The sequence below is a fragment of the Rhamphochromis sp. 'chilingali' genome (assembly GCF_963969265.1).
Source record: "Rhamphochromis sp. 'chilingali' genome assembly, chromosome: 12".
Lineage (NCBI taxonomy): Eukaryota > Metazoa > Chordata > Actinopteri > Cichliformes > Cichlidae > Rhamphochromis > Rhamphochromis sp. 'chilingali'.
The window spans coordinates 23947017-23960698 of NC_137939.1; the positions used below are offsets into that span (position 1 = coordinate 23947017).

General features: G+C 40.8%; 1 protein-coding gene across 5 annotated transcripts in view; it reads right to left on the reverse strand.

Annotated features, from left to right (window-relative positions):
- The window catches only part of LOC308407911 (IQ motif and SEC7 domain-containing protein 1-like), a 93646-nt gene that overhangs the window by 18215 nt on the left and 61749 nt on the right, over positions 1 to 13682 (reverse strand). Inside the window, exon 1 of one of the 5 annotated variants that reach the window (XM_080899868.1) lies at positions 3773 to 4157. The exons of the other annotated variants lie outside the window; for them this stretch is intronic. Within the exon in view, the coding sequence (XP_080755994.1) occupies positions 3773 to 3837 (65 nt within the window). The 5' untranslated portion in view covers positions 3838 to 4157. Of the gene's footprint in view, positions 1 to 3772; positions 4158 to 13682 lie in introns of those variants that run through there. 5 annotated transcript variants of the gene reach the window in all.

Consider the following 13682-nt stretch of genomic DNA (forward strand, 5'->3'; position numbering starts at 1 on the left):
GTCATCCCTGGAGTTAAAAATTACACTGTGTGTGCTGTCACTGTGTGCTTGCAGGTGGCAGTCATTGTTTTTTTATTTCTTCATTTGAGATAAATGAAGAATTAACGTTATGATGACACAAGGGATTTGGACATTAGTCAGGAGGAGTGGGCATTTAACAAATGTGACATTTCTCTGACATAGACTTTGTTAGTTCATTTGGCTTCATTTTTCTTTTAATACCAAAATGATGGTTTGTAATCAAAGTCTACAAACATTTTTAGCCAAACCAGCACCAATGTCCATTTTTGGGTCGGTGGCTCAACTCATTTTAATTTTTGCGTTGCTTGGAATGACATTTTGTACACACAGTGAGTTTAATGACTTTACTGATCCTCCTAATTTTCATCTAGCACCATTATCAGGTCAACTTTGCGTGTCTTATCTGCTTCATTAGACCCCGTAGATGTTATTTAAGCTTAGCACTGTTAATGTGAAAATGTTAGAATGTTAATCTCAGTATTTACCTGCTAACGGTAACCTGACAGAGCTCTTAGGATGACTAAAGTATTGCTATCATTATGTAATGCAGTTTAAATATTTTTTTCTTTTGTACCAATTTGTTGGGAATAATTGCCTTTTCATTGTTTTGCTTAATTGCTTCTGTAATTATTTATGAACCAAAATAAATTTCAATTTATGCTAATAAGATGGTAAAATGAATTGAGTTTAATTGAAATCATTGAAAACACAAAATGCATGCCACCGTTAATAATTACAGCAGTGCACATCTAAAAAGAAAAATAATAATTATATTAATTTAAAAACATATTAAGGCAAAAGTTAAAACTCTAACTGTAATAATTTTCCCCGGGTGAGACCTGTGAGCCAGCTTCTTTACTACATTTTGTTAATAACTACTCTGCTTTTTACCAGCCTAGCATCCAAAGAGTGTTTGAGTGAAAGCAAATGGAAGAAAGAGAGAGAGAATAAGTACTGCTGTGCAGTCAGTGAAAACTCTACAGAGCGAGGTCAGCTGCCAGTGGTGGAGGGAAAAAGCTGGGAATAAGAAGAGAGTGCATCATTTTAAGATCTGCACTGATATTTTAAGCTTAAATGGCTGGTGGAAAAGGGAAAAAGAGCGGGAGAACTATTACAGAGTCAGATATTAATTATTCGGTGGACACAAGTGGCTTCAAATGACTTTGAAATGAATGTTTTATACATGTTTTGGACTTTAATATGTGAGCATTGTGGAACCCAATGTTGAGTGGTGGGGGAAGCAGTGATGTCATGCCACACCACTTCCTGATAGTGACTGTACAAGCCTTGAAATATGATCTCACAATATTAGCCCCGACTGTCCCTCCGTCTGGCTCTTTATCCACCAGGAGCCCCCCCTCCATGAGCTCTGATGTAGGCATGGATAAGCATGTCAGCACGGCTGGCAGTGATTTTCAGCCACAGGATCCAGGGATTTGGAGGGGTGGTGGGGGGAGAATCGACAATCTCTCTTTCCTCCAAACACATCCTGAACAAACAGGCCGAGGCCCCTGCCCAGGCCTCAACCCGTACCATCAGTCGGACCTGAGGGAGAAACATTCCTCCATCCCGGAAAAGAGGAGTCACATCTACAGGAGTTCTGGGAATAGCAGAAGGCTAATGAAGTACAGGCTGGAGTTAGAAAGGAAGAGACTGCTGCAGTGTGTAACTAGCGCAACTTCCAAGCAACGTCACAGAGAAGTTTACCACTCTAAAACATAACTCAGTTGTAAACACTAAAGCGATACACACATAGAAAAAATATTTCTACTAGCATTGCATTCAAGGCCTCACTTTTGCCATTTTTCCAACTTTAAAAACATGTAAGTAATGTAGTGAGATTTCATTGAAACCAAGCAAGCTCATGGGGGAGTTTCTTAAAGTGTTAGCATGTGCAGAGAAAAGACTCATGTATGTTTGAAAACATTGTTGCTGGGGAACAATCTAGACATTGTTATATATTAAATTACAGTACCTGTAAAGTTACAGAGGAAGGTCAAATCTGATTAAAAAAAGTTACTTTTCTTCTGTAGCTTCTTTGTAGGACCTTACCATTTATAGAAATATATATTTCTTTATGTGTGTATCTGAACAGAGGCTGTGAAGTGACCCTTCTAATAAAACGAAACAGCGCTTCCATACCGCACCGCACACCCCACATGCAGTGACAGCATGCGCTCCAAGCACAACAAAAGCAGATGTTTTTCCCTCTTTTGAAAGCAACTCAGAGAGCTCATAAATACAGATGCACACACCAGATCTCACTGCACACAGATGTGATGGAATAAACTTTTCAGGTAAAAGGTCTCGCAGACCACACAGAGGCATAATGATGAAGCCCAGCATTAAAAGCTCGAATTGCCAGAAAACACTATATGTCATTTCAGTACCAATAATTGGACTAATGAATTACTTTTTTAGCTGCTCTAAACACACACACACACACACACACACACACACACACACGCAAGTTGGGAATTTACAGTTGGACAAAGCTACGAGCTGGAACGCTGCTCTGGCCAGCAGACTGACAGTAATGCTCCTGACAGTTTGCAGCAGACAGTATATAGTCAACTGGAGTCTCATAAGCCTCGTGGCTGTCAACTACTGTAAGTTGTATCATTCAGAATGAGAGTTTTAGGATCTGACTGTCTTTATATATTTCAGACTGCCATTTGGCATCTAATGTTATCAGAACCAAGGGTATTAAATAGCTATACCCGAGAAAAAGCACTTTTTCCTGTTTTGAAAACTACAACCATAGCCAATTGAGGATAATTAGCAACAGTAAAATTCCTATTAATACCGGAAAAGCAGCTTTTCATTTCTCTGCCAAGGAGAGAGCTGAGGCAGAGCCTTTTGATAACTAAGCTGAATTGGGTATTGCCTTGGTGGAGGACAATCTTCAAGTTCCTCTCTATTTGCATCAAGCTTGCTGATTACAGGTATGCAATCATTCATCAGGTGCCACTTAATGTCCACACAATAATGAAAAAAAAGTATACAGTAGCAAACTGAAACATACGCCACTGCCAGTATGATGAGTAATTTGATGGTTTGTACATGCCACTGAATGACTTGTTGCTTAAGGAAATCTAAAGTCAATATTACTCTCACGCAGTAACTAACAGTCCTGGTTCTGTCTGATCATCCATCCTCCCCCCTCATGTCAAGATTCAGCAACAACAAAAACAACAACAACTGAGCCACTGTCATTATCTTTCAGTGATGAATCATTAAGCTGTCCTCCAGCACTACGCTCAGCACCTGCCCTTGAAGACAGAGCTATGAAAGAGCACACAGCCGTGGCCAAGTAAGTGGGAGGGCCACGACACACCACAGGAATGCCCTTCAACGGAGCGGAGGGGGAACAATCCAACTCAGATGGATTCTGTACAGTAAGACTAAACATATTATGATAGCACAGGCATACAATGACGCACAGAGAGGGCATGATCTGTTTTTAATTAGAATGGAGTCAGAGCTGGAAATGCAGACAACACTTTAAAAGTCAGTCATTTAAAGTGCAAAGCTTTACATTACTGCCGTCATTATAAGAGGATCGTGTGAAATCATAAATGGAGTCCTGGAACACGGTGAATGATTCAAACTCATAGCAGCTCTCTTCCTCTCCAGTGTTTATTAAACACAGGCTTATGAGGGTTAGCAGCCAGGTGTATCCTCATTCAATGACAACACACACACTCACACATTAAATCAAGCACAGTGTACACTCTCCTATTACTCTTACCAGCTATTCAGCTCCAGCTCCAGCAGTGACTGGGTCTTCTCTGAATTACACTGCAAACACCACATGCTGGCCAGCACTTGTAAGAAGATGTACTCCAAACATTAGCAGATCTCCCACCAGTCCCCAGTGCTCCCTAAAAGGCTCCTCTAAAAGACAGACACAACTCAAAACTGCCATCTGCTACAGCTTGTAGATCTCTGCCACTTACAGACGTTTTCATTTCGTTGCCTTGTGATAGCAGTTTCCTATAGATGGTAGGCGTGCATGGTCAGTACTAAGTGGCAGTCTGCAATCTTTGACAGTCAAATGGAGCCCTTTCTTTTTCTCTTTCTTCCTCTCTGTCGTCAGTGCGCGGGGCTGGTAGGAGTATAAGGGGGGTGGAGGCTATGAGACAGGGGAGTGTGAGTTTCTGCCAGGGCCCGAGCGGTATGGAAGAGGGCGGGGTGCTGGGAAGGGGGTGTGAAAGTGTGGAGGCTTTGTAGCTGGGCAGGAAGAGAGAGAGATGGAGATGAAACACTTATCATGCAAGAAAGGGACACACATGACCAGAGAGGAGGCGACGTGGAAAAGAAAGTCATGTTTTTCAGGCACGCTATCAAAGTGTAAAGACATGAAAAGGAGAGACAGAGAGTGACAGCTGGGAATAAAAGATAAACCAATGCACTAAAAAAAAATAAAAAGCCAGGAGGGAGGGTAAGAGAGTGGCAGCTGAGTTAAGTGCATATAGGTATAGTAGAAAAATAGGAGTGAGATGGAACAGAGAGAAATGGGTAAACAATAAAGTATGAGGAGAAAAAAAAAAGAGAGTGGTTGAAGGAAACAGGGTTTGGAGTGTTTGAATGTCAGGATCTTTTGTTAGCTCTTTTTACACAAAAGGAAAAGGACTGACTTGGTAGCGACTGCAAATAAAAGAGAGCGCCTCTATTAATAGAGCCTTTCAGGGCTGAGCAGTGACTGTTAAGATGTGCACTAAGAAAAGGGCTACAGATTCGGTGTCTTTCGCTGCAGAAAATCACAACAGATACACAATAGAAGCTGTGTATCTTTATGTCTTCAATTTTCACTCGCCTTGAAACAAACACTTCTTCATGGATAGTGTTACACACTGCATGAAATTCCCCTCGTACTGCACCATCAGCGCAAACCTCACCAAGCCCCAAACACACAAACTGTGATGGTGTCTTGTCTCTGGACTTCACAGTGTTGTTGAGACAGGGCAGAGACTAATCACCCCTCTGAGAAAAGGGGGTTGGAGTAAACTGCCCCCAAGCCAAAGGTATTTTCTATCTAATGACAACAGGCACAGGAAACGGAGGAGAATGACTCCCACATGGAGCCAGTTTACAGGGACACCAATCATCCACAGAGGCGTCCACACCAGTCTGTAAAAGAGAGGGATCCTGAATTCTTCTAATTACAGACCCGAACCCCTAAAATGATCACCTTGTCCGAACTGTTTTCATCTGAGGCTTCAAATGAAAGATGCAGAATGAGAGACAAAAGCATAAGAAAGGGTTACTTAAGGAGAAAAAGCAAGTGTATCTCAACATGTGTCATGGATCACAGCAGGGGAGACTTACTTGCAACGTGTGACTCAGTTACAATGAGTATGTGTAGAAAGGCAAGCAGACAGACAGTAACCGGCCAACTGGTCTATTTCAGTTTGAGACCTTGACCCGTACTGTGGCGGCTACAGCTGCTAATGCCTTATGGAGCTGCAAGATAGTTGACTCAACTTACAGAACTCACCTATCACGCAAACACACCATAAACAAAAATGGGAACAAAAGCAATTTAAGACCTCCCTGTAATAAATCTGACATCCTCATTACTGAATCATTTTGTCACACTTCACCCAAGACACAAACACAGATGCAGGCATTTAGTTTGGAAATATGTGCATGATTTTAGATATTTGCCCCAGCAGATGCTTTGTTTTCTCTTCCCCCCACAGTGGACCACAGGGAGCCGCTAACTAGAGTTTATTTGTTTTTGACTGCGATATGAAGTAATATTGTGGTCTCATTTTGAAGGCGAGCGCACGATGCGTATCAACCTCAAGTATATTATGACTGTTTCATCATGGGGCACAGGGGTAACGTCAGTTTAGGCATCAAGGAGGGTTATGCTGAAATGATCTAATTAGAGGTATTCCAGGTAAAACTGGGCTGTAAAAGTTTTCACAAACCTAGCTGTCCTGTGTAATGTTCCCTGTCTGCCTGCCTCCACGTCTCTCTCCTCCTCTAGTGTTACAACCCAGTCTAGTCGTCCCGTCTGGTGAAGGCCCACTCCATCTCCCGAGCCCTGGCTGCACAACGCTTTACTCCAAAATGATGTCATTGAGAATTCCAAGCAGAGGCCCACTCTCCGCTCATAAAACTGTATTTCTCCAACTCAATACATATGGTCTCTCTGCATTTCAGCTCCTACTCTATCACTCTCCTCCAAATCCAAACCCTCCCTTTGTTTCCTTCCCTTTCTTGTCTCAGAGTAAAAAGAAAGCTAACTACAGAAAACAGGGGACCAGTCCCAACAGGCCCCAAGCGGTCAACATACCTACAGCTTTATCAAATGCTTCCCACAGATGTAGTACCCGAGTATCAGGCAAAGAAAAAACACGGACTTTCCAACTGCAAAGAGAATGAAAAAAGGCAGAGCAGAAGAAAAGAAAGCAAAAGAAACGACAGGGGGGGAAAGTGATATCTTCCTGGAAACTTGGTCACAAGTTTGGCAGACGGTGCTCTGTCTACATGACATCATGCATCGTTACTCATTATCTGCTTTTGCTGGATGCTGAGCGACTGAGACCTGCGCTAAGAAACGGAAAATAAAATGAAAACTCAGCCTTCGCCTGGTCTGGAAACAATTAGAACAGGCTGATGTCATAGTTTGATACAACAGCATACTAAATGAGATGTAGTGGCCTGGGATAGTTTTGTGAACACAGAGAACTTTGTATAGGGGGCAAAAAAAAAAACAAAAAACAAAACAAAAAACACATCATTCCTCTGTAAATTCTCAGGAACAAAGAATTTCTGTGCATAAGGAGGGACTGGCAGCAGATGTTTAAATAGAGCTGAAATAGAAGTAATTAAAGGATATGCAGAATCTGTTCATCACATCCTGGCAGCAAAGCTGGAGCAGATGTGTTGCCTGTGGGATCCTATGGGAATGATCAAAGATCATCAGTGGCAAGTGATGTCTGTGAGGCTTTTCTTTTTCCCTGTTTGCATATTGTTGCAGTAATGCATCCAGATGCAAACAAAAACTGAAGGTTTTGGGAGAGATGACTTTTTAATTTACCATATCCTTTCCTCTAACTATAAGTACATTGTGAGATTCTTTTGAACTCTTACTGAAAATTGTCTGGCGACAGGCTGACCAGTAGCAAGAGTAAACAAAATCCTGGTGAAAAAGCAGGCTTGCTTCATTATTCTTCGAAGCTTTAGTGGGACATTTTTCAAAAATATTCACTTCCTTGTTTATTTACATGAGAATATTCATACCACTTTACCTTAGATTATCATTAAGGATGGATGCAGGGAGGAACAGTTAGCTAGGAGGTCACGATGCACAGCCAAATAAATGCTCCAACAGATTGCTTAGCCTTAATCCACGAACAACTGAATGAATGCACGAGTTTAAATATGTAAAAAATGAAGCAGTGCAGGCAGGTAATTTTTAAAGCATGAGCCAGAAGTTTAGGATCCATTTGTGCTGCATGCAGTTTTATGCTACGCTCCTGCCTATAGCATCACATGTGGGCAAAGATGATAGTGGTTTCAAAAAAAATATTTCAACAGTGGCTTTTTCCAAAAATGCACTGATCTAAATTACAAATGTGCCAGCATGCTGAGAACAATTTAATGACTTTGGGCCTGCTCGTACAAGGAAAGAAGGTCTAAGGTTTACTTCTTCTTGGTTAGAGTTTTTCTTTGGTCTCTTTGTGTTTGTGTGGGTGTCCTCTGGTTTCTTCTTACATTTTAAAGACATGCAGGTCAGGTGGAGTCTCTAGCTTTGAAATATGAATGGAGGAAACTTGTGATCAGCAGTCGGGCACAGGTCACAAGACGACACTGATAACCAAAACAAATCTTTACTATATAAAACCAGCCACATGCTTTTGTACTCTTTTTTTTGTGTCTGCATTAAAATAAAATCGCCAAAAAAAAAAAAAAAAGAACTACACTAACACATCACTTCAAAATAATCTTGTCTGCTTGAAGATGCCCTCTCCCTCTCAGTTAAAATATAAATAGAGGTGGTGTCTTTTGTGCTGTAACCATTATTAGAAGCAGGCCCCCTTTGTCCAGTAACAATATTTCCCCTTTCAGCTCACTCCATTACCAGATACTGTATTTCTCCAAAGCTCTTAACGTTAGCTCCACCCATCAGGGACACATACTACAGCACAGTTCTCCCCTGCTAAAAATAGACCCATGTGAGGTGACACGCTCTGGTAAACACTCCGAGTGAGACAAAGCTTTGAAGAACAAGAGAAAGAATACACATCAGGAGAATGGCCATTGAATGCCCTGCTGATATCATCTCATTATCTGTTTCTTTGTAGTGCATTGATGTGCAGCGTTTTTTAGTGACACCGTGAAATCTTGAGGTCAACTGGAAAACAGAGTGGTACTCGGAGCAGCCATGACTGTAAATGTGACATAAGCCACAGCGGGTATAAATACTCATGGCGGTCGTGATGACCGCAGGAGCACAGCACTGCCACCAGAACAATAAAACAGACCCGACAGAGGCTTTGCAATGATTGGACCCAGTCCACAATGGGCTCTCAGAGTGACATCGCCACCCACTGGTTAGATATGATACTATATGTTCCCTTAAAGATGCACATTAGGTCTGGGGGCAGATATGCGGTTGATGATGTCATTCAGGACAACTGGGGTCAGACATGTTTGTCACAGCTGCATATCAGGAGGGTGGTGGGTTATTCAAAGGCACCGGGATGTAACGAACCAGGTTTTTCGGGTGGGGAGGGGTTTGTGCAATAATCTATTTGAGGCAGCAGCAGAGCCCCCACCTGTCTCAAGTCACACAGTCTGCGGTTTAAATGCATTACAGGTCAGGAAAGATGAGTTTGTGGCATGCTGCAAGACCCCACAGCGAAGATGTCTTATATATGTAACCTATATCTTATATAGACTTAAATATATTCAAAGCTTTTTCCCTTTCTTTGAATCACATTTTAAGAATGTATAAAGTTGTCCAGTACAGTGTAAGCAACTTAGGCTTAACTGATTGGCTAAACATCTTCAACAAATATCAGAAAATATTTCTAATATCGTTTCCAACCTTCCTAAAACATCCATCTTTCTAACAGCACCATGCTGGCCAATCAGTCTTCAAACAGACTCCTGATTTATTGCCAAACACTATCAAAATCACGTCCTGGTGCTACACAGATTCCAGAAATGATTCTGTGGAGCCATCTATCAATATTATCTTAGATTTTTTTTTTAAATAGATAAATATATATATAATATAATCCATCATTTGACATAAACCAAACGTGTTCCTAAAATAACTACTTGTGCATGCACTTTTGAGCATACATGTGTATCTCTCAGTGCAATCATTTTGGAGCCATGAGCTAAGTCACATCATTGAACTGGGTAAATTGACTTCAAGGCTTACAATGATAATAATTGCTGTTTCAATCAGATTCCATTCATTGCCGACAGCAACAGAGATCTGATTAAATAGCTGATGATCTTGAACACGTTGTGTTGCTCAATCATTCCAATCTCTCACAAGATTTCATTAGCAGTCAAGCAAGAAATGATGTTGTGGCTTAGAGGTGATTGTAGTATAATTAAGTGTCTAGTGAAGACACATGCTAATTGCATGGAAGGTTTTGAATCAGAGTCTCTTTTCAAATGTACGATTCAGCATCAATAAAGAAAAACTGTTTATTTAAAATCGTCTACATAAGTTGCTTATTTTATGCAGAAGATGATTGAGATTGAAGAGATACAGATACAGTGAGGAGATGCAGATTGAAATCTCTGCATTCCTATAAAACTCAGACTGCTTACATTCCACAAAAAATTCACCTCTCCGCGCACAGCTGTCTAATAGCTTTACCAGAGCTTGCCTCACTTTGTTTTCCAACAGCCCTGAACTCCCCAGTCAAGACTCCAGTTTCTTGCCATGCTTTGCTGCCCTTCACAAAAGCAAAGCAAACTGCGCCTCCATGGCACCCGAAGCCCACAGCATAAACACTACGACTAAGCCTCGAGGTGCCCTGAGGAGCTCCTTCCCACTCGGCCATATACACTGGCACAAGCCATTGTTTGCATTGGCACATCATGTAAAGGCGGCTTCTCTCATGTCTGCTTCTTTACGCCTTTCAGATTCTGCTCCACTTGGAAGTGAAAGCGTAAAATGTATTTCATTTTAATGCCCCTCATTAGGCTGACAGGGAAGGAATCATTCAAGAAACCCAATGTTATTTCAGGAGAAAAAAAGAAAACCGGAGAACTGAATACAGATGTGGGGAAATGAAGGCAGCTAAGAGTATCTACACTGTATCTAGTGTGCAAATACTATGAATAAGCTTCAATCAAGTCATGCCACAGAGGAGCTCTTACTCGAAAGATTAATGCACTTTCAAGCTTAGCTCCATTCTAATCAACCTAACCACAGCACTGACAAGAGAAATTAAGCAAAACAATAAAAACAAAAAAAAAAACAAAAAACAGATCAAACAACAAGAAATATTTGTTAATGCCCTGGGGAAAAATATCTAAATGTATTTGCTAGTACAAGTTCACTGAGTGCAAACGTCTTGCATTGATCGTTTTAGTCTCTAAGAGGCAGGAGGTTTGAGCAGTACTGAAAGGATTGCTGTATCAGGATCCCAGCTGTCAAAGGAAATCCTGACTGTTAACTTTTTCCTTTTTCCCCTTTTTTCAAAAACTTTGCACATCTAAGCAGAAACACCAAATCAGCCACAGAATTAACATGAGAAAACTCAAGATTGGTTTACATGTTATGAGAGCTTTTCCCTGCCGTAATGAAAACTTAATCAGTCGTATTTAAATATTAATTAAAAGCCACAGCTGAAAGCACCTCAACAATGGGAGCAGAATTAAAAAAAGAAATAATTCATGATCCCCACCTGTCCTCTTTATAGATTCGTAGAGACACACATGTCAAAGTTTTCATAACCCTCTTGACAATGAGCCTAAGGTTCAAAAGTTATAAAAGTTGAAAAATGACTAAGTGGCCATGATTCTTTTTTTCACCCCCCCAGAGCCACAGACAACCAGGAAGCAATCAATCACAGAACAAGAGCGCAGAGATAACGCATCCTCGATCTACGTTCCTTTTCCTCACAAACGTAAAAAGGAAGCTGAGAAAACCTTTTGTGCAGGTCACGAGAGTGCTGAGAAATGGATTCATGTTGACATATTCCACAGTGGAACAAGATATCCTGAATGTGCAAGTTCCATTCATACCACATTTCCACAAGACCCGGTGGGTGCATGTCAGCAGATCTTATGCTTCTACATATACTCCATTCAGGCAGTCTGGCTGGGACACGAGGCCCGGCTTTTACAGAGCGATAGAGATTTTTTGAGAGGAGCAGTTATGCAGAACCGTGTTTATTGTTTCATTTCTCTAAATGCCTCCTGTAACCTCCGCTTGAGATGGTGCCAAAGCATTTTACAAGAAAAGGAGGTCACACATGGGCGCAAGCTATGGATTAAATTTGCCATCTCAGTGACAAACTACCTGACACTGACAGTGGTTAATGGTGTTTGGGTTCCATTTAATTTGCACACAATCAAAGCATATTTGACAGCTACGAACTCACATTGGAAGTCAATAACAACCAGTCCTTTAGGAGTAAGATACAGAAGAGACAGCCAGCCGTGTCGTGCATGACCACAATGCTTGGAACAGACAAATTCCCGTCATTTTAAAGGAAAAGGTTTATTTTAAAACAAAATTGTAAATTTGTCTGCTACCTGTCCTTGGAGGCTGGATTTTTAGTCCATAAAGCTTTCAGTCTTATGGACTCAAAATATGTCTCTATAGGCTTCAGGATACATCGATCTGTAACCCGTCGATTACTTATTAGAAGTCCCTGGTTGGTTTTCTGAGCCCACAGGACAAAACGCTAACGTTTAATGGAGTTGGCTCTTTTTATCAAATATGACAATAATGTCAAGACACGTCAGCTCGTCAGCATTAGAAATAAAGATACCAGATGTTTTTGTTTTGTTTTTTTAACCTTGAGTCATTCTTTTTTCCATGATGCATGTTTCCAAGATAAACAGGTTTGTACACGGGGGTAGAAATATAAGAAGGCAGAAAGGATGTTTCTCTATTTCAAGTTCTTTTTGGAATCCTTCTTTTTTTCCTTGAGAACTCAAGGGTGTAACTAGAAGACTGAAGTGTCTCGACATGCTGGTTTGGTGTTCTTTTTATTGAATAAAGAACAGACTAATTCTGTCAGACAAATTTTAATCAGCTGAACTTCCTTATAGCCTCCAGGGTCAATAACAAGCAGGAGACTGTATCAGTGGAAAGTAATTCTCACACCCACATGGATCTGTGATTGACATAAAAATCAACATGGTCCAGAGGAGAATGTTTTCTCTTTTGGTGGAGTTCATTTCCCTTTTTTTTTTTAAATTTAAAAAATAATAATAATAATAATAAAAAATACTGGCCTGGCAGAACTTTGGCCAATATATGGGAAAAAAATGAATATTTAGGCTACAGCAAAGAGAAGCAGACAGAATTTTGCACGTGTAAAACTGACAAACTTATTTCCAGGTCTGGAGTCACGTGTCTATGTCACACTCAGGGTAATAAAACACATCATACAGAAGCTTTTATGACAAGTTAGGTCATGTTGGTGTATTAAATTTGATAATTTTCTACAATTCCAGTAACTGGAGTGACTGTTGATTCAGATTCATTTGGTAGACTTCAAGGATAAAGTGCTTTGTTGAAACTTTGAGCACAGTTTAGGTAACTACACAGAAATGCAGACACTGTGACGGCTTTCATTATACTGAAGGGAACTGTCAATGTCAGCTTTCGGTGTACTTTGTCATTCCTGCTGTTCAACAAATCCACTGTGTAAAATAAGGTCAACCCCCTCACTTGAGTAAACTGTTCAGCCTACTACAACAATCCTGCAGTAACAGCTGAGAGGAGCCATTCCAGAGGGAGGGACATAACATCCTCAAACCAGCCATGATAACAGGATGAGATACTTCTATAATCTGTTTACGTGTTTGGAGCAGAGCACTTACAGCTCAGTCTTAATGCTTTGAGTTCCACAGGAGGGCCACTGTGAGTGTGACGGGTCATATTGTTGTCGGCTAAACCTTTTGTTCAAGTACATAAACATCTGGCCAACATAAGGTAAATTCTTCCACATGATGCGTTTCTGCTTCATGTTAAAAAAGGAAGAAGAAGAAATGCTTTGTTTTCATATTTTAATGGTTTCCCATGTGGACAAGAATAATGAATAGCATTTTTAGAAAAGCCAGTTCACCATTTTTTGAAATTAGCGTGCATTCGATGATGAAACACCAAGAAATTCTGTGTACTAAAAAGCCATTGAGATTCATAGCAGCTGTACCATGCCTAATTGTCCCAGAAGGGAATTTTGAATTTTATCTGCTATACAATAAGTCAGCGGCATCCTGTGAGGGGACAGAATGATAACAATACATGTGATGTGAAAGCATGTAAACACAGGGCAGGGACATAAATGGACTGAGGGAAGACTGAGAGGAAGGTTTGAGTTGCGTGCGATGTAGGGAAAATGCAAAGTCTGCATACACGGAGTACAATGCAGCTCTGTTTTGTATAAGACTGAGGGAGGGACACGCAGTGTCACGGTCAATGCATCTAATAGGTT